This window comes from Mobula hypostoma, chromosome 6 (genome assembly GCF_963921235.1).
Source record: "Mobula hypostoma chromosome 6, sMobHyp1.1, whole genome shotgun sequence".
Taxonomy (NCBI): Eukaryota; Metazoa; Chordata; class Chondrichthyes; order Myliobatiformes; family Myliobatidae; genus Mobula; species Mobula hypostoma.
In genome coordinates, this window is record NC_086102.1 from 42,925,392 (window position 1) to 42,944,602 (window position 19,211).

Below are 19,211 nucleotides of genomic sequence, written 5' to 3' on the forward strand. Positions count from 1 at the left end.
ACTTAAATTGTGAAAGGCACCCGTTATCTTCAGTTGATTCCTATACAATTAATCCAGGGAACAATAAAACAGGATTTAATTCCTGTTAATTTTTTGAGGATAGATATAAATTTGATACATTCTTATGTTTTAAAAGAACATTTTAAAAAGTTGCTATATTAGTTGATTTGTAAAAATATAATTCAATTGTTTTGTCTAAAAACTTTGCAGAAGGTTGATCTGTAAGTCTACCACGATATTAGAGGTGTACCAAGATGTTATTGCTTGGATTCTACAAAGATGACAGTGCAGTGTTTGGTGTTTGTTGGGCGATGGATCCATGTGCTTCTGGACCCAGAGACTCCCAATGATTCCCACAGTGAACATTTTTCCATTGGTTAACCAAACACTACAGCAGGAGTCATTAGGCCCATCAACTCAATTTTAGCTTTCGGGCAGTAATCCTATCTATCCTAGTTTCCTCCTTATTTCTCTGTATTCTTGCAACTTTCACTCTCTCTCTCTTTCCTGCCCATCAATTCATTGATTGATTTAGGACATTTCCAACAGCCAGTTAAGCTGGAATGTTGTTGGGATGAGGGAGGGATCTGGATCAACTAGTGGAAACCCAGTGGCAGGGAGAATGTGCAAACTCCAAGATGGAACTGAAGGTGAGTATTGAACTTGGATTGCAGTCCTATCATATATATATTGGATTAATTACTCAGAACTTATTTACCAAAATTTCCTATCAAGGAATTGGGACATTTATATGATGCTGCAAATATTAACTAGTTGTTAGAAAATGTTACATTAGTATGATGGTTAATGAGATTGTGAATCTGAATCCTACAAGGACATCTGGAAAAAGGATTTTCAAGTAACAGAAGGCATTTTAAAGACTTAAAACAAAAATGCTAATTTAGTAACGGTGATTACAGAACACATTATTTTTAAAAAATGCATCTGGCTCACCAATCAGTTTTTGTAAAGGCTGCTGTCTTTGGCCATTGAAGTGGGTTAGCAAAGGCAATGAGTGATGGATAACATTTGGCTCTGCCAACACTATAATGTATGTGAAGAAATTGAAAGGATCTGCTGCTTTAACCTCAGGCCATCCTATCCTCTGGTTTTGGAGAAATGTTTATTTCACAACTCAAACCGTTCAGCTTGATGGGTAAAAAAAACTAGAAGTGGCAACCCAGAGCTGAGTTAATCATTGCATTTTACTCCTAAATTGAATGCAGCGTTCCTTGCCAGCTTGGTCTGATAGAGGTGTACATGCGCAGACAATCAGCAACACTAACAATCTATCTTCCTGTTCAGGAATAATATTTTATCTGAAGGTTACACTTAGATCTTAATGTTTTTTCAGACCAAATCCAATTTTAAAATGGATGTAGTTCTCTTTATTCAAATTGCACAATGAAATCTGCACAATAATCAGACAGCAAGTTCTTGTAAGATACCTGTGTCACAAACCATTTCTTAACTTCTAGGAACACCTGAAGATCAAGCGAATAGCACCACTCACTTAAATGAAGAACCGAAAGACAAGACTGAAGGTACAGATTGTAAAAGATTTGCCTATGGCTGTCTAAATCTCAAAAGCCAGTTATCCATCTTAAAGCTGAAATGGTTGCAACCGACTTCAGAAGGCTTTGTTCAATTTTTGCCAATATTGTAAAATTAATTGCACCACTGTTGCTCATTTTTATTATATTTGACAATAAGTGATATCTCCTCTACTGTTCTGCAGAGAAGGGTGGATGTGGAGTCTCTCACTATGTTCAACTGCAGGCTCCTTTGTGAAAATTCTGATGTAAAATGGGTGCAAGTTGCTGAATGACTCTATTGCCTTTAAAATATTTCAGCAATAGATTAAGGGCAAACAGGTGGGAGGGCTTGTTCCGTCTCACTTTTGTCTCCAATCACTTCACCACACACCATTGAACTGTGAAACACTGACAGTAGGATATGGCGAGAAGGAAAGGATAACTCCTTATAAAGGATCTTGGCCCAAAACAGCAACTCTTTATTCCTTTCCATAGATGCTGCCTGAACTCCTCAGTGGTGTGTGTGTGTGTGTGTGTGTGTGTGTGTGTGTGTGTGTGTGTGTGTGTATAACAGTAATATCTGTAGAATCCCATGTTTATAGATGCAGAAGTCTGTTTTGGTCTACAAAGCCATTCTGGAGGAAGTTGGACAGGAAGCTCAAACTTCTGTGCACTGGTGACTCATGCCTGGCAATGTTAGGAATCAATAACCTTGGCAAAACTGGGTACACTTTGTTCTAACCCAAGAAGCAATGTCCCTGAAAGGATCAGGAATCCATGATGACAACTTCTTGTGTTTCAAATGATGAAGAGGAATATACTCTAGTTATAGTCGTACATTAGCTGAGAATATTAAGAGTGTGAAGTCCTTCCTCTCTCAGCAAGTTCCCTGGGCTTTTGGGAGCTAGCACCCATATAAAACTATGATCCTAACTTGATACTGCTCTTCTAACATGGCAAGCCTTCATTACAGTGCTGTTGTGTTGTAAAGGTCATCAGTTACTTTTGTAGTGCTCCCATCCTGATGTTGCAGAGATCTCTGAGAGCCCCAATAGTTGAGAGCAACAATCTTCTCCACGGGCACTTTTGAAGCAATTCAAGCAGAAGAGTAAGGCATCTCTTCAACCCATACTCCTCTCAATTCATCGATGGTGACAGTGGTACCATCTTCCTCCGAGGGTGTTGACTTTACTTTTTTGTATATCCTGTCCACGCACTCAGTGAAGGAGTAGACAGCCAGGACACTGAGATACTCTTCCCCAAGCTGAAGGAAGTCCATCAATCTCCTGAGGGGCTGACCCTAACTAAAGCCATTCATGAAACTGGGCAGAAATTTTAAGTGTTAGAGGGAAAAAATCCCAAGAAGATGCAGAAAGAATGGAATGATATTAAATTGGATTAAAATGGTTAAAGATGGAGCAAAGAAAATCCAAAGATTTAACTTTACCAAACCCTGGATGTTCCAACGTATGTTACATCTGATGTAACAGCAGGCTGTGGTCTACAGTGGGAAATTCTGTGCAACAATATGATGACTAGGCAATTTGTGTCTGAGCTGTTGGTTGGATGAGAGAAAGGAAAAGTTGACAACATTAATTCTCCATCCCAATCCCACATCTTCCCACTGTCTTTAACCTGTAATAAAGGCTAGTGTTGGTACACCACATCTCTCAACTGGCACATTACAGCCATCTGAACCACCGAAACTTCAACAACTGTGGGTACTCGTGCATTTGAATAGGTTACTTCCTTCTTGCGTAATTTTAAGTTTCACCCTTCAACTTACTGTACATTACCCAAGATACGTCTTCCGTCATTCCCGTGCCTTCGCTGTCTTTGTTCAGTCAATGACACTGCCACGACTGGAATCATTCAGTCTGCCCTCTCACAGACCATTCCTTTCATTACCAGTATGGGTAACTGAAAGTGGGTACAATGGCTAAGAAGTGTATCATTCGGCTACTGAATAGCACAATACTTACAGCACTGCCTGCGGATGTCTGCAGGGTGGAGACCTCAATAAATGCAAACAATTCAGATAGTTTCTCCCATTGAGGAAGCCCAAAAGAGGAAGTTTCATTACAGTTTGAGCTAGAAGACAGCTACACACTCAGCAATTTAAAGGTAGAACAGATATTAAGCCGATGAAAACTGAAACATGCAGTCCACAGATCCCCAACCCCTCCCCATACCTAGAAACAAACTGAACCTTTTCTGTGGTTCCTCTTGATAACTCTGGCTTGGCAGTTCCAATTGATCTCGAGCCTTCACTGCTGCAGCATCCCTTAGATGGAATGGTCAGGAAGAGATGACCAGTTCAATAGATACTGAGGTCCCATTTCTGGATTATCATGAAGCACATCACCAAAGATATTTTTAAGAGAGATCAAATACATATAATAATTACAACATATACATTTTAAACTTAAACTTCTAAAATTTATTTTAAAAACAAGAAGCTGAGCTAAACTGGAGAAAATTAAATCACCCACTTGCATGTAAGTTTTCAATCTAAGTCAATGACTTTAAACGAGTGGGGCCCCTCTACATATTGCCAATTGTCCCTGGCACAAAGTTGAAGAGCTTGGTGAGAGGTACATCCACTCCATCTGACTGTGGAGATTTGGGCCTTGCTGCTGAACTTCAAAGAAGTCAGAGATCATAAGGAGAACATAGCGAGCAGTGAGCCAGTTTGCCTCATTAACTTTAGAAGTTTGTTCTGAAGGGCTTGAGCACCTTCCATTTTTTTCAATGTTTTATTTAAGATCAGATACTGCACTCAAATCTATGCACCATTAGGAATCTAGCCAGAAATTCTATTAATCTTCAATTTTTTTTGTTGTTGACAGACCCCCTTTCCTTCAATTAGAAATCTGCTTGCATCTGTTTTTAATTTTACAATTACTTCCCTAAAATAATCAAATGGCAGTGACCAAGCCCATATTCAAAGGAGTTTCAACAATATCAAGAAACGAAATGTGTTTCTTATTCAAAAACCAAAATAAATCCCGTTCTTCTGCTATTACAATCATATGCTATTATGTTTAATAGCAACCTGCCATATACTCTAAACCTTCTGATGCTGTCTGATTTGGATGCTATCCTGCAGATTTATTTTAGTTTTAGATTTCCAGCTTCTGCATAATTTTGTTTCTCATTCAAAGTTCGAAGTAAAGTTTATTATCAGAGTATATACACGTCACCACATACAACCCTGAGATTTTTTTTTCCCTTGCGGGCATACTTAGCAAATCTATAGAACAGTAACTGTAACCAGGATCAATGAACAACAAACTATGCAAAAATAAATAAATAGCAATAAATAATGAGAGCATGAAATAACATGATAAAGGGTCATTAAAGTGAAATCATTGGTTATGGGAATACTAGAAATAGAACAATAGAATGGAGGGAGGAGAAGATGGCGACACGACGCAGCGCGCGTGGCCTTTCCGAATGATAATCATATCTGTGAAGTAGGATGTCGTGCACAATCCTGATTTGATAGAGACAGACGTGAAGAAGCACGGAGGAACATCTGGAGAAACTTCTGAAATGTCTGCTTTGCTGCTGCTGCTGCTACTGTGCGATCGAGAATCTCTGGAGGGGAAGGCCCCGAATCCTTGGCCTTGCCTGTTGCCTGTTGCCGGGGCCCGGGTCAAATTGCTCGTCAGAGATGGTGCTCAGTGCATCGGTGTCGGGGAGCTGGTCGGAGGCTCGGAGCTTTTGGACGGACTCGGAGTCGGACTGCAGTCGGATGCTTCCGGGATGCTGCATCGGCAGGTTTGCGGCGCTGGAGGTTTACCGTCTGCGTGAGATGATGGGACTTTCGAGAGACTTTGAGACTTTACCGTGCCTATGGTCTGTTCTTATCAAATTACGGTATTGCTTTGCACTGTTGTAACTATATGTTATAATTATGTGGTTTTTGTCAGTTTTTCAGTCTTGGTTTGTCATGTGTTTCTGTGATATCATTCTGGAAAAACATTGTATCATTTCTTAATGCATGCATTACTAAATGACAATAAAAGAGGACTGTGTGTCCTCATAATCTAAGTGTTATTATCCTCTTTTGTTCAAGAACCTGATGGCTGAGGGGTAGTAACTGAATAGGAATTGCAGAGCAGGAAGTGATGTGTGCATGGAATAATTTCACACACTTTTTCTTTTCTCTGTGACAGATCCTGTAATGGATGAACATTTTACCAATGAAATACTGATGAAGCTGCAAAAAAACAGTGAATGCTCTGATGGGTTTTCAGTATTTAGATACTATGACTTTGGAGGTCATGTTGAATACCAACAGATGCACATGCCTTTTTTACCTCAGAATGCTGTCTACCTGTTGGTTGTTAACTTAAACCTGGAATTGAATGACAAATTACCAGCAAAGGAAAGGCCACTTCGAGGACAAAAAGTAATGGACACCTGTGGATACACTGTGAAAGGCAAGTTAAAGAGACATACTTTCCATAAATCTGTCCAGTTGCTGCCTTGTGTTGCTATAAACTAAATTTAAACCAGAAGTAATTATGTTTTCAACTAGTTACATAGTAAGTTTTATTGAAATGCCATCAAAATTAATGAACAATACCAAAATTCACAGCCCTTTGGATAAGTTGTTACTTCATTTTAAATATCAAACTTTGAATTTTGGCTGTGTTTGGGGCTATGTGATTGATAGCATTGGATGAGGCTATGGTGGGCGGTGCACATCATGTAAATTGGTTACTTTGACTGTTAAAGATGTTCTAATGTATAGTTACTATTGTCAGAGGTTACCTTGGACTCGCCATTTTATACTGCAGATTATAATGAGAATCAGGGTATACCTGAAAAACAGCATTTCTTCCAACAAAGTTACCCTGTGGAGATTGTGAGGAAATTCCCACTAAGTAAATACCGGCCCTACTTTGGATATTCAATGATGAGACATCTCAACGTCTTTGCTTATGGCCGTGTGGCTAAGCACAGTTCCAAAGCCATATTTAACTTGCCGATGACACCACTGTCCCCTATACGATGATGAATCAGCGTATAGGAGACAGGCTGAAAATCTGGCTGAATGGTACCACAACAACAATTTCTCACTCAACGTCAGCCAGACCAAGGGGCTGATTATTGACTTCAGGAGAAGAAAACCGAAGGTCCGTAAGCCAGACCTCTTTGGGGGATCAGAGGTGGAGAGGGTCATCAACTTTAAATTCCTTGGTGTTATCATTTCAGGCCTAGGCCCAGCATGTAAGTGTAACTACAAAGGAAGCATGGCAGCGCCTTTACTTCTTTAGAAGTTTGTGAAGATTCAGCATGACATCTAAAACTTGGTCAAACTTCTATAGATGAGTGGTGGAGAGTATATTGACAGGTTGTATCACAGCCTGGAAACATCAGTGCCCTTGAATAGCAAAATGGTACAAATGTAGTTTATATGGCCCAGTCCATCGCGGGTAAGACCCTTCCCAATACTGAGCTCATTGACTTGGAGTGTTGCCACAGGAAAGTGGCATCCATCATCAGGGAGCCCCGTCACCCTGCTCATGCTCTCTTCTCACTGCTGCCATCGGGAAGAGGGCACTGGAGCCTTAGGACTCACTCCACCAGGTTCAGGAGCAGTTATTATCCCTCAGCCATCATGCTCTTGAACCAGAGGGGCAGCTTCACTTTCCTCATCACTGTTCCCACAACCTATCAACTCACCTTCAAGGACTCGCACGTTCTCAATATTTATTGCTTATTGATTTATTTACTGTATTTTCACAGTTTGTTTTTGCAATTTTTTTGTCCATCCTGTTATGTGCTGTCTTTCATTGATTCCATTATCGTTCTTGGATTTACTGAATATGAACCTCAGGGATATATATGGTGATAAATACTATATCTACTTTGAACATAAATTTACTTTGGACTTTGAACTTTCTTCTCAGTTTTGTCACCTTGCTATAGGAAAAATGTTATTCAACTGAAGAGAGTGCAGAAAAGATTTATAAGGATGCTGTCAGGACTTGAGGGATTGAGTTATGGGGAAAAGTTGGACATGCTAGTACTTTATTTCTTAGAACATCGGAGGCCTTGAGGTGACCTGGTAGAAGCATATAAATTCCTTTTCACCTTAAACCCATGTGCTCTAGCTGTTAGTACTCCAACTCTGGGGAAGAAAATTAAAGATTTGAGAGGCAATTATTTTACATAAAAGATTATATCTATGTGGAATCACTTGCCAGATGATGTGCGTGAGGCAGCTAAAATTACACTTTTTAATAGACATTTGGACAGGTACATGGATTGGAATGGTTTAGAGTTTATGGGCCAAATGCTGGAAAATGGGACTAGCTTGGATGGGGCATCTTGGCGAGCATAGGCCGAAGGGCCTGTTTGCATACTATATGACTCTCTGACAACTCTAGTTTCTGTGGCATTAAGATATAAGACCATTTAAGACATTGGAGCAGAATTAAGCCATTCAGCCCATAGACTCCGCACTGCCATTTTATCGTGGCTGATCCATTTTCCCTCCCAACTCCGTTCTCCTGCCTTCTCCCCATAACCTTTGAACACTGACTAATCAAGAGCTTATCAACCTCTGCCTTAAATACACCCAGTGACCTGGCCTCCACAGCTGCTTGTGGCAATGAATTCTATAGATTCACCACCCCCGTTAAGAAATTCTTCCTCATCTCCATGCTAAATGGATGCCCCTCTATTCTGAGGCTGTGCCCTCTGGTCCTAGACTCCTCTGCTACAGAAAACATCCTCTTCACATCCAGTATATCTAGGCCTTTCAGCATTCAATCGGTTTCAGTGAGATCCCCCTTCACTTTTCTAAATTCCAGCACGTACAGGCCCATCAAACGCTCTTCATACAATAACCTTTTCATTCCCAGAATCATTTTTGTGAACCTCCTTTGAACCCTCTCCAATGTCAGCACATTCTTTCTTAAATAAAGGGTCCAAAACTGCTCACAATACTCCAAGTGAGGCCTCACCATTGCCTTATAAAGCCTCAGAATTATATCCTTGCTTTTACAGTATATTCTAGTCCCTCTCAAAATGAATGCTAAATTCTCATTTGCCTTCCTCGTCACCCACTCAACCTTCGTTAACTTTTAGGGAATCCTGCAGGAAGACTCCCACGTCGGTTTGCACCTCTGATTTCCGAGTTTTCTCCCCATTTAGAAAATAGTCCTTTATTCCTTTTGTTGAAGTATATGAGCATGCATTTCTTGACACTTTATTGCATCTGCCACTTCTTTGCCCATTCTCTAATCTGGCCAAGTCCTTCTGCAGCCTCCCTGCTTCCTCAACACTCCCTGCCCCTCCACCTACCTTTGTATTGTCTGCAAACTTGGCTACAAAGCCATCAATTACATCATCCAAATCATTGACGTATAATGTGAAAAGAAGCAGTCCCTACTCCAACCCCTGCAGAACACCACTAGTCACCAGCAGCTAACGAGAAAATGCTCCCTTTATTCCCACTTTTTGCCTCCTGCTAATCAGTCAATGCTCTATCCATGCTAGTATCTTTCCTGTAATACCGTGGGCTCATAGCTTGTTAAGCACCTTGTCAAAGGCCTTCTGAATATTTAAGTACACATAATCCACCAATTCTCCTTTGGCTATTCTGTTCGTTATTTCCTCAAAGAATTCCACCGGATTTGTCAGGCAAGATCTTCCCTTGAGGAAACCATGCTGACTATTTTATCATGTGCCTCCAAGTACCCTGAGACCTACCTCATCCTTAACAATCAACTCCAACATCTTCTCAACCCTGAGCTCTGACTAACTGGCCTATAATTTCCTTTTTTCTGCCCCCTTCCCTTCTTGAAGAGTGGAGTGACATTTGCAATTTTCCGGTACTGGAACCATGCCAGAATCTATTGATTTTTGAAAGATCATTACTAATGCCTCCACGATCTCTTCAGTCACCTCTTTCAGAATGCTAGGGTGTAGTCCATCTGGTTCAGATGGCTTATCTACCTTCAGACTTTTCAGCTTCCCAAGCACCTTCTCCCTAGTAATAGCAACTGCACTCACTTCTGCCCCTGACACTCTTGCACTTCCAGCATACAGTTAGTACCTTCCATAGTTAAGACTAATGCAAAATAGTTACTCAGTTTGGACACCATTTCCTTATCCCCATAACTACTTCTCCAGTGTCATTTTCTAGTGGTCCGATTACTACTCTCGCCTCTTTTACTTTTCTTGTTCTTCCCTGTGTCGTTCTTCATTATATTAATATATGTTTCTATTAATTCAAATGCACAATATTTTTAACTTTAGATTATTTGGACTACTGGATCAGGTGCATTTCTTCACTCTCTAGAGACCATAAGGCTGCTTATCGTGTCATTCTGGTTGGGACTTTTGCCAAAAGCTGCAACAATGTAAGTACTATTTACTGAAATTCCTCAACCCTTCAACTTCCTTTTGCGTGCTTTCTTAAAAACTGGAGGAAGGAAAAGGGAAAAAAATTGTTTTACAGGAGAGGTGGAATTATGTCTATCTGCTGTGCAATTATAACATGCAAGGACTTGAGTCAAAGTCTAGGAAGAGGGATTTTGAACCTTGGCTAGTGCAGCCTTACAGTGGTGAAATCCGGTGAAATCTGGTGCAAAGAGGAAAACCAGCCATGTAAACCACCCCTTAAAATGTTGATCTGCTTACAAGTTGTTGAAGAACTATTGACCCTCATACTCTGTTTGAAGGAGAGAGAGAAATCGGGAAAGGATCATAGAGATTTTCTGGCCTAGAAATTCTTTAAATTTCCCTTCCCTCCCCTCTAAAACAAAATATGAGAGGGTTATTGCAGATTGCTGCTGTAATGCTGCCACACCTCTGTTTATATCAAGATACTGCACTAGGAAGTTCAGACGGGCTCTGTAATCTGTGAGAGAAAACTTTCCCTTCAGCTCTCAGGAACAGGTCTGAGCAGGCATGAATACTCTCTGTTCATTACAGGCTTCACTGTGGTGCATGCATGAACTACACAAGTGTAACATTATTTCTTAAAATACTGTAGACCTGGGCTATCTCTATAGCTCTTATATATACAAAAATAAAAAATAAATAGCTATTGTAGATACTGTTCTTCCCCAGCTAGACACCAAGTCTATCCTAACCCCAGAACGATTCCAAATGCAGCACTTATTCATTCAATAAAAATGGATTACTGCACTTTGAAGTATGTTGAGGTATGTCTTCTTGAGAGCTGGCAAGGTTATATTCTGGCAATTGCAAGAATTCAGTAGAATTGCTGTGGAACTGACACAGTACAATGCTGTTGGATAGGGAAACCCAAAATGCTGTTCCGTAAACCTTGTAATTATAGAACATAGAACATAGAATAGCACAGCACAGTACAGGCCCTTCGTCCCACAATGTTGTGCCGACCCTCAAACCCTGCCTCCCATATAACCCCCCACCTTAAATTCCTCCATATACCTGTCTAGTAGTCTCTTAAACTTCACTAGTGTATCTGCCTTCACCACTGACTCAGGCAGTGCATTCCAAGCACCAACCACCCTCCGAGTAAAAAACCTTCCTCTAATATCCCCCTTGAACTTCCCACCCCTTACCTTAAAGCCGTGTCCTCTTGTATTGAGCAGTGGTGCCCTGGGGAAGAGGTGCTGGCTATCCGCTCTATCTATTTCTCTTAATATCTTGTACACCTCTGTCATGTCTCCTCTCATCCTCCTTCTCTCCAAAGAGTAAAGCCCTAGCTCCCTTAATCTCTGATCATAATCCATACTCTCTAAACCAGCCAGCATCCTGTTAAATCTCCACTGTACCCTTCCCAATGCTTCCACATCCTTCCTATAGTGAGGTGACCAGAACTGGACACAGTACTCCAAGTGTGGCCTAACCAAAGTTTTATAGAGCTGCATCGTTACCTTGCGACTCTTAAACTCTATCCCTCGTCTTATGAAGGCTAACACCCCATAAGCTTTCTTAACTACCCTATCCACCTGTGAGGGAACTTTCAGGGACCTGTGGACATGTACCCCCAGATCCCTCTGCTCCTCCACACTACCAAATATCCTACCATTAACTTTGTAGTCTGCCTTGGAGTTTGTCCTTCCAAAGTGAACCAGCTCACACTTCTCCGGGTTGAACTCCATCTGCCGGATGTCTATTGTTCTCCTACGCACATTGTTAAAGAGGACTGATAATGTTCTTTATCATCACTAAAAAATGGTAAGGTGGTTTTTAGTTCTCCGTCCACAAGAGAAAGGTAGAGAAATTTAATTTTAAAAAGTCTGTGCAAGGGTTTCTTAGCAAGATGAACATATATAGTTAGCTTCGCCTGTCGAATCTCCCCTCCCACCATTACTTTATAACAACTACCAGCATCCACCACTAACAATCTGCCTCCATACAACCCACACTTGATCTCCACCAGTAAGCTGGATGCCAACCGCCGTAGAACAAGATACAGACAGACAGACTTGATCTCCGGACTGCTTGTCCTACTCAATTAGAACCTCATTGACATTCCACAGTTATACCCCAACTCTGCATCTACCACTCACACCTCCCCCCCCCACCCCCGGTTTAATTGAAACATATAAAAGTCTAAGATGCATTAATGGGTATCTGAACCTAACCTAGGGAGATGAATTTCAAGATGAAGATGCAGCCACTGAACATTCACATGAGACAGAATTACTTTTCAAAAAGATATGAATCTAGGTAATTAGAATCAGTTTATTATTGTCACATACTGAGATAGGTTTTTTTTATCTTGAATACTATTGATACAGATCAAATTATTGCACAGTGCATTGAGGCAGAACAAAGTAAAATAATAATACAGAAAATGTGTAACAGACTAAGTGCAGTCAGTGTAGCAAAGCAATAAAGTGTGGGATCATAAACAGGTAAATTATGACGTCAAGCTAGGGAACCATTTAATAGTCTTATAACAGAGGGATAGAAACTGTTCTTCACCACCCCCCAAAAAGAGCCCTAGATGCTCAGTGGGTAATAGTGTATATTGAAGAATGAGGGATTTTTTGGAGGAGTTCACAGTTATGGGAATCAGGCAGGAAAATGGAATTGAGGCCTACATGATATCAGCTACTATTGAATGCTCAAGTAGGCTAAAGAGGCTTACCGACCTATTCCTGAACTTGCTGTCTTATTCAAACCTATAAAAATTACAAACTTTTAAAAATAAATATACTTTAATTGTAATTAACGAAGTACTCTCATTTGGTGTCACTCTTATTTTGTGCAGTTTAAATGTCCTTATTTTTCTCACCTTTTCTTCATAGGCTGAAGAGATCTTGAGCAATATTTACAGCTATCTTCAAAAACACTTAGCTGCTTCACTTTATGCTGAGAAATTTGCTGTTGACAACTCTGTCGACGATGATATGGGAGTGGGATACACAGAGCTACGTTTGGCAATTGACAGGCTGTCAAGGGAAGTTGCATTTGAGGACGACATTGTTTTGTGTCATGCAAAGTTGTATTACCACATTCTGAACTGCACTGAGAAATATCTGCTGTGTTCAGACAAGTACTTATCGTGGTATGACACCATGGGAAATCCCCAAGGTACAGATGTGAGCAGTGCTCACAAGAAGCTTCAAGTGCAGGCAGCACTGCAAGTTTTGAACTGTATGAAGTTTGCTTACTTTTCTGAGCCAGTCTTGGTCTTGGATCCTCAGTGGCTTATTGACCTCATGGCTGCATTGATTCCAATCAATTGTGCCCCGCCACTGAAGATACAAACTGCACCATTTCCAATCCAAAGTCAGTGGATGAAACTCGTCAACAGTGGAAAATTTTCAGAAAGCCTCTTGGATTATATTTGGCCGATTGAAACATTAAAGCTTAAGGATGAACTGCTCGACATCTTGAAAAGCTTCAATTTAGTTGTGTTGTCAGATCCAGCATCGAAGTGTTACCATCTATGGTTCAAACGTAAACAGAGGGAGGTCTTTCTGTGTCTGTATGAAAACCAAGCGATGGACTTCTTCCAGAAGGATATTTTTAACGAATTGATACCAATGTTTCAAAAGGAATGGCCCTATATTGAATCCCTGGATGCTACATTTGTTCGACTTGAAAAGAAAAAGAATGCCGATTACAAAATACATCTGGAATTAAGAAGCGACAGAGTGTTCCTTGTGAATACAAACGAGTTTGAACATGATGATTTTGTGTACAAAGTTGGTTCTATTGTGGAATGTATGCAGAAGAGGTACCCTGCCCTGTGTCTGTTTGTGGATGGCAAACCATACAAAGGTGAGAACAATCTGGGACGATTAATGCAATTACATTCAAATTATGCACTGCATGTATCTGTAATCCTAATGATGTAAATTAGCATTTGAATGCCATGTTTTTATTTTATTAATTTACAGGATGTAGGTGCTCTCACAGGTTTAGAACATAGAACATTACAGCACAGTACAGGCCCTTCAGACCACAATGTTGTGCTGACCCTTTTACCTACTCTAAGGTCAATCTAACCCTTCCCTCCTACATAACCCTCTATTTTTCTATCATCCATGCACATAGAGCGTATGTGCATAGTTTCCTTTGAACTCAGCAGCTTTCTGGGCTACCTCCTGAGCTGGCCACTTTGCAGTGGGCTTGGAGTCTCATATAGGTCAGATCAGATATGGACAACAGAGTTCCTTCCTTAAGAAACATAAGTGAATTAGAGTTCTTTTTTTTTTGACCGTTCAGTAAATCTCCATTCCATATTACTGGCTTGTTCTATACCAGGGGTCCCCGACTTTTTTCATGTCATGGACCCCTGACATTAGCTGAAGGGTCCGTGCGCCTCGGGTTGGGAACCACTTTTCTAGACCTGCGTAGATCATTAGGCTGGCTGCCTGCCATGTTGTGTACCCACCCAAAGCAAAAAGTGCATCATCAACCTAAATAAAAAAGAGTGTAAATAGAGTTAATTCGCATTTCATTTCATTGTAGTTTGAGGCTGCTTTTGACAAGGAAAAGAAAGTGAGCACTTAAGAATGGAAAATATATTTTAATTTGGAGACATGAGAGTGCATATGCTAGAATCTAGACCAAGGAACAGTCATCTTAGAGCAAGGGCGGCAAACTTAAAGCACACATGACTAAGATAGTACTTGTAAAATATTTTGTTGGTACCCGGGATGCTTGGTTCTTTAAACCCCACCCATGCTAAAATGATGCAGCAAATTTTTTTTTAACATCCCAAGAGCGGTGAAATGTTTTCACAGGAAACAGCACCTGCCAGCCTGACACTAGCTAGATGGTTGTGAGAATATGTGATGTTGGATGATGTGTTTTGAAATCCTTGCAGATCTGGTGTGTACATCACAGTAAGGATAGTAAAGAGTTACAGTAACAATACTATTTAGGAAATGCTATACTTCCAATCTGGCCGATGCTTAAATTGGCCAAACAGCGGTTTGTTCCACGCTCTCGAGCCCAGGCCCTGCCACTTTACTCTGCCTCACCTCAGATCTGCTCCTACGAATCACCTCCAAGTACGGCCAAACATAGACTTATTCCCCACTCTCGGACCCAATCCCTGCACCTCGATTTGGCCCGTACACGTCATGCCACACAACTAGCCCGCACCTTCGAGACTGCAGTTCACACCGCAGAAATCAGGTTGTGCAGGCGGTTCGAAAGCTGAACCCCGAAAGGGAAGTTGCAGGCTATTGATTGCAGTGATCATCTCCAAGAAAAAGTGTGACTAATAAAACAATTAAAAGTTTTATTTGCTGCCTGCGAGTCATTGCTGTGTTTCACCGGTGCCATCTTAAACCGGACCCCCTCATAGTTCATGAGAAGTTACCAGTGGGTTATAAATGGTGGCCTTGTCAGCAACGTGCATTGGTCCAGTGGATTATATAAAAGGATCCAAAACCTGTGCAACACACACAGAGTGCTGGAGGAACTCAACGAGTCATTCAGCATCCATGGAGGGAAATGAACACGTGATACTTCCGGCCGAGACCCTCCAGGACAGGAAAGGAAGCTGTCAGAAGCCAGGATAAGAAGGTGGGGGTGAGGGGAGAAGTACAAACTGGCAGGTGATAGATGAGACCATTTGAGGGGGATTGTGGGAGGAAGATGATGTGAGAGTCTGTAGCCACAGTCTACACTGTTAGACATGGGTAGGACTTTGGACGAAAAAATAAATAATGTAGAGTAACGATATTCTGTTGGAATTTTAGATGGGGTGAGAGAAGCAAACCAAAATCTAGCTTCAAACTGCACAAATATTCAAAGTGACTTTCTGATGATTTTGTGGTTATCTATTTCCATCTCCAGCAGTTGAACTGTTCCTTCAGGTCAGAAAGAGCATAAAGAAAAATGCAGATGTGGTGAACATAGTGAAGATCTTTATGGAAGACAAGCCGGAAAGACAAAAGGACATCTTTTTCAGAGACCAGTCAATTGACATCAGGTTTGATACAACCACAGAAGATATGGTGCAAATGATTCAAGAAAGAATGCTGATAAAAACTCTGGCAGAACTCAACTGGTTCCATGGGCCTGATGCAGAAGACATTTGTAGGAAAAAGTTAGAACTTCTACCCGGTAAGTATATTGTATTTTAATTTAAAAATTTACATTTCCTAATTGAGTGTAGCTGTACCACCAGTCCTCGCTCCAGATGTGCAGCATCACTTGTTACTGGGAGACAGGGAAGACAGGGAAAGATCAAAGAATTCTTCAACTGGAATAATAGTTTGGACCTTTTAGAATAAGTTTAAATTCTCAAAATCCATATTAATACACAGGCCCTCTTTTATTCCCTTTTACCAAGGTCCATATTATCCCGTAGTGCAATGTAAGACTGCCATCCTGGCTTTCTGGCCCAGAGCAGGAAATCTTATATTGATATGGAAAACCATTAGCTAGTTTAGGGCGAGTTCAGAATGCCATTTTAGATTTTGGGAGTAAAATAAAAGATCTGGGCTTAAATATACCTGTGTAATTTCATCACTGAAAAGATGAGGTTCTTTATCTATAGACTTCTGGTACAGTGGTGGAGGCAAAAATCCCTGGAATAATTTGCTGAGTGAAAACATTACAAAGGCCAGGTGGCTGCATAGCAGTGTGCCAGATAGTTTTGCTATCTGTGAGGTTTTACATGTTTAGAGTCTAATAGGTTTATTATTGTCACATGTACTGACAGGTGTAGTTTAATTGGTTTATTATTGTCACATGTACTGAGAGGTATAGTGGTTCAAGTAGCTCTTCATCCTGTGCTGTGCATTGTTATTTGTCCTTATTTGCTCCTCAGCTTTCTTCTTTGCTCCAACACACTCAAAGTGCTGGAGGAACTCAACAGACCGGGCAGCATCTAAGGAGGGGAATAAACAATCAACATTTCAGGATGAGACTCTTTGTCTGTCCTAAATAAACATCATCTGTCTGACTTGTTGAATTTCTCCAGCTTTTTGTGTGTATTGCTCAAGATTTCCAGCATCTGTAGAAACTCCTGTATTGATCCCTCTTTGATGCTGCTCTCTATCTTCACTACCTTGGCTGTTTTTCTTTTTGTTCCCTCTCCTGAACTGCTTTTTTCCTATGTTGGTCCATTGGCTGGTGTTGTGGAAAAACAAAGAGCAGAGTGGCCAGTGAGTGAGTGGGCCAGTGAAGGAGTGGAGCTTTGAGGCTTTGGCTCGAGAGGTTTTGGCAGTTTTGGCAGTTGGATTGTGCAATCAAGTCAATCAAGATTTGAACAGCTCAAACTCAGCAGAAAGCAGCTGCGTCTTCTTCTTCTTCTTCTTCTTGTGTTGTTTTATGGCGGTTGGCAAACCAGCTTTAAGGTGCATTACCGCCACCTACTAGACTGGAGTGTGGATCGTTTGATTAACAGGAGGAATGAAAAGAATTGCATTGTCTAAATTCTATATAATAAACCAGAGTCTTTCAGATACTTCATGATATAGGTCTGCATTTCTCTTGAAATCCCACTTAAAATGTCTTCTATACCCACAGCAGTTATTTTTTGTTTATCTTAAGCGCTCCTATCATCTTCACTCTTTCCCTTTGGTACTTCTTAATCAACACATGTTCAACTGTTTCTGGTTGATTACAGTATTCACACAATCCAGTTAGATGTTTCGCTATTTTATGTAATATGTAATTAAGACTTGTGTCCAATTCTTAAATGACTGATGATCACTTCTATCTTTCTATGTCCACCTGATATTCTTTTGTATCTGACTTGCCTCTGTATTTTGTACAGTTGTCTCCCTGTTTCACTCTCATCCCAGTGCTTCTGCCATGTCTCCTCAATACATGTTTTAATAATGCTTTTGAATTCCACTTTGCTAAGAGGGATCTGGACCTCTATTATAGACGATTTAAATGATTGTTTAGCTATAATGTCCACTTTTTCATTACCCTCCACACCACAATAAGCAGGAACCCAAAGGAAGCTTACTTCTACCCCATTTTTGGTCAGTGTATATAACTTGCATAGAATCTCCAATAAAATATCCTGTCTACTTTCTGATTTTCTTGATTTGATAGAGGTTAATGCAGACAAACTAGCTGAATGGATTACAGCCTTTTTGACATTATTTTCTTCTATCCAAGATAATGCACTCAATAATTGCCATTAATTCTGTTGTATACACTGATAAATGGTTTGGTGTTCTTTTCCTAATGCTAGTTTTGCAATGAGGAATGTAGACTGCAATACCTGTGTGGCCAGAGCTGGGGTCTTTTGATCCATCCATAAATATTACAAGTTCATTTCTAAAATGCAGGTCTATATATTCTTGTACTATCAGTTTGATTTCACAGACAGACTTCTTTCCCAAAAGTTGTTGCAGATCTATATCCACTTTCTGTATTGTAAAGAACCATGGAGGAACATCAGATATTGGAACTGTAGGGCTATATTCCATTTTGTGTAGACCATATTTTTGTGCTGCTGCATCCCTGATTCATCCAAAGCTATTATAATTTGAATTATCATGTTCCCAGCAGTCTTTTAATATAGCTTTAGCTGGATGTGAGTAGTTATGCCCCATGATGTTAACCCAGTAGTGTAGCATTAGCTTTAATCTTCTAAGTCTTAATGGCACTTCCCCCATTTCGACTTGAAGAGCTGATATAGGTGATGTTCTGAATGCACCACTACATATCCTGAGGGCCTGAGCTTGCTCATCATCCAGCATTTTTAAATTACTTTCTGCAGCTGACATGTATGCTACACATCCATAATCCAATGTGGCCCTCATTAAAGCTTGATAAATATTTAGTAGCGATAACCTGCTCGCACCCCAATCCTGTCCAGCAAGACCCCTCAGTAAGTTATTTATTTTTTTTACATTTGATTGTAATTTTCTCGATTTGCTTTTTCCATGTAAGTTTCTCATCAATTAACAAACCAAGGAACTGAATTATCTTTACCTGCTCTAATTTTATTCATATAATTTCACGGAAATTGGTTTGTGATTTCTTGAGAAACATATCACTTGCGACTTACTTATAGACAATTTGAAATCCCATTTATTTGCCCAATCCTCCACTTTATTTATTGCATCTTGCATTTTCCTTTGTACATAAACTAAATTTCTTCCCCTCACCCACAAAGCCCTGTCATCTGCGTATACGGATTTCCCCACACAATGTTGAACGTGCGCAAATATGTCAGCAGAAAGCAGCTGATTGGGCAATCGAGGTCAGGTGACCAAGCAG

At 40.5% G+C, this 19,211-nt stretch overlaps 1 protein-coding gene across 5 annotated transcripts in view; it reads left to right on the top strand.

The window, feature by feature from the left end:
• The window catches only part of LOC134347984 (uncharacterized), a 48,813-nt gene that overhangs the window by 11,982 nt on the left and 17,620 nt on the right, over nt 1-19,211 (top strand). For all 5 annotated transcript variants that reach the window (XM_063050697.1, XM_063050692.1, XM_063050693.1 and 2 more), the window contains exons 5-9: nt 1,479-1,544; nt 5,717-5,983; nt 9,816-9,919; nt 12,809-13,787; nt 15,819-16,088. In XM_063050697.1, the coding sequence (XP_062906767.1) occupies nt 1,479-1,544; nt 5,717-5,983; nt 9,816-9,919; nt 12,809-13,787; nt 15,819-16,088 (1,686 nt within the window). The remainder of the gene's footprint in view (nt 1-1,478; nt 1,545-5,716; nt 5,984-9,815; nt 9,920-12,808; nt 13,788-15,818; nt 16,089-19,211) is intronic.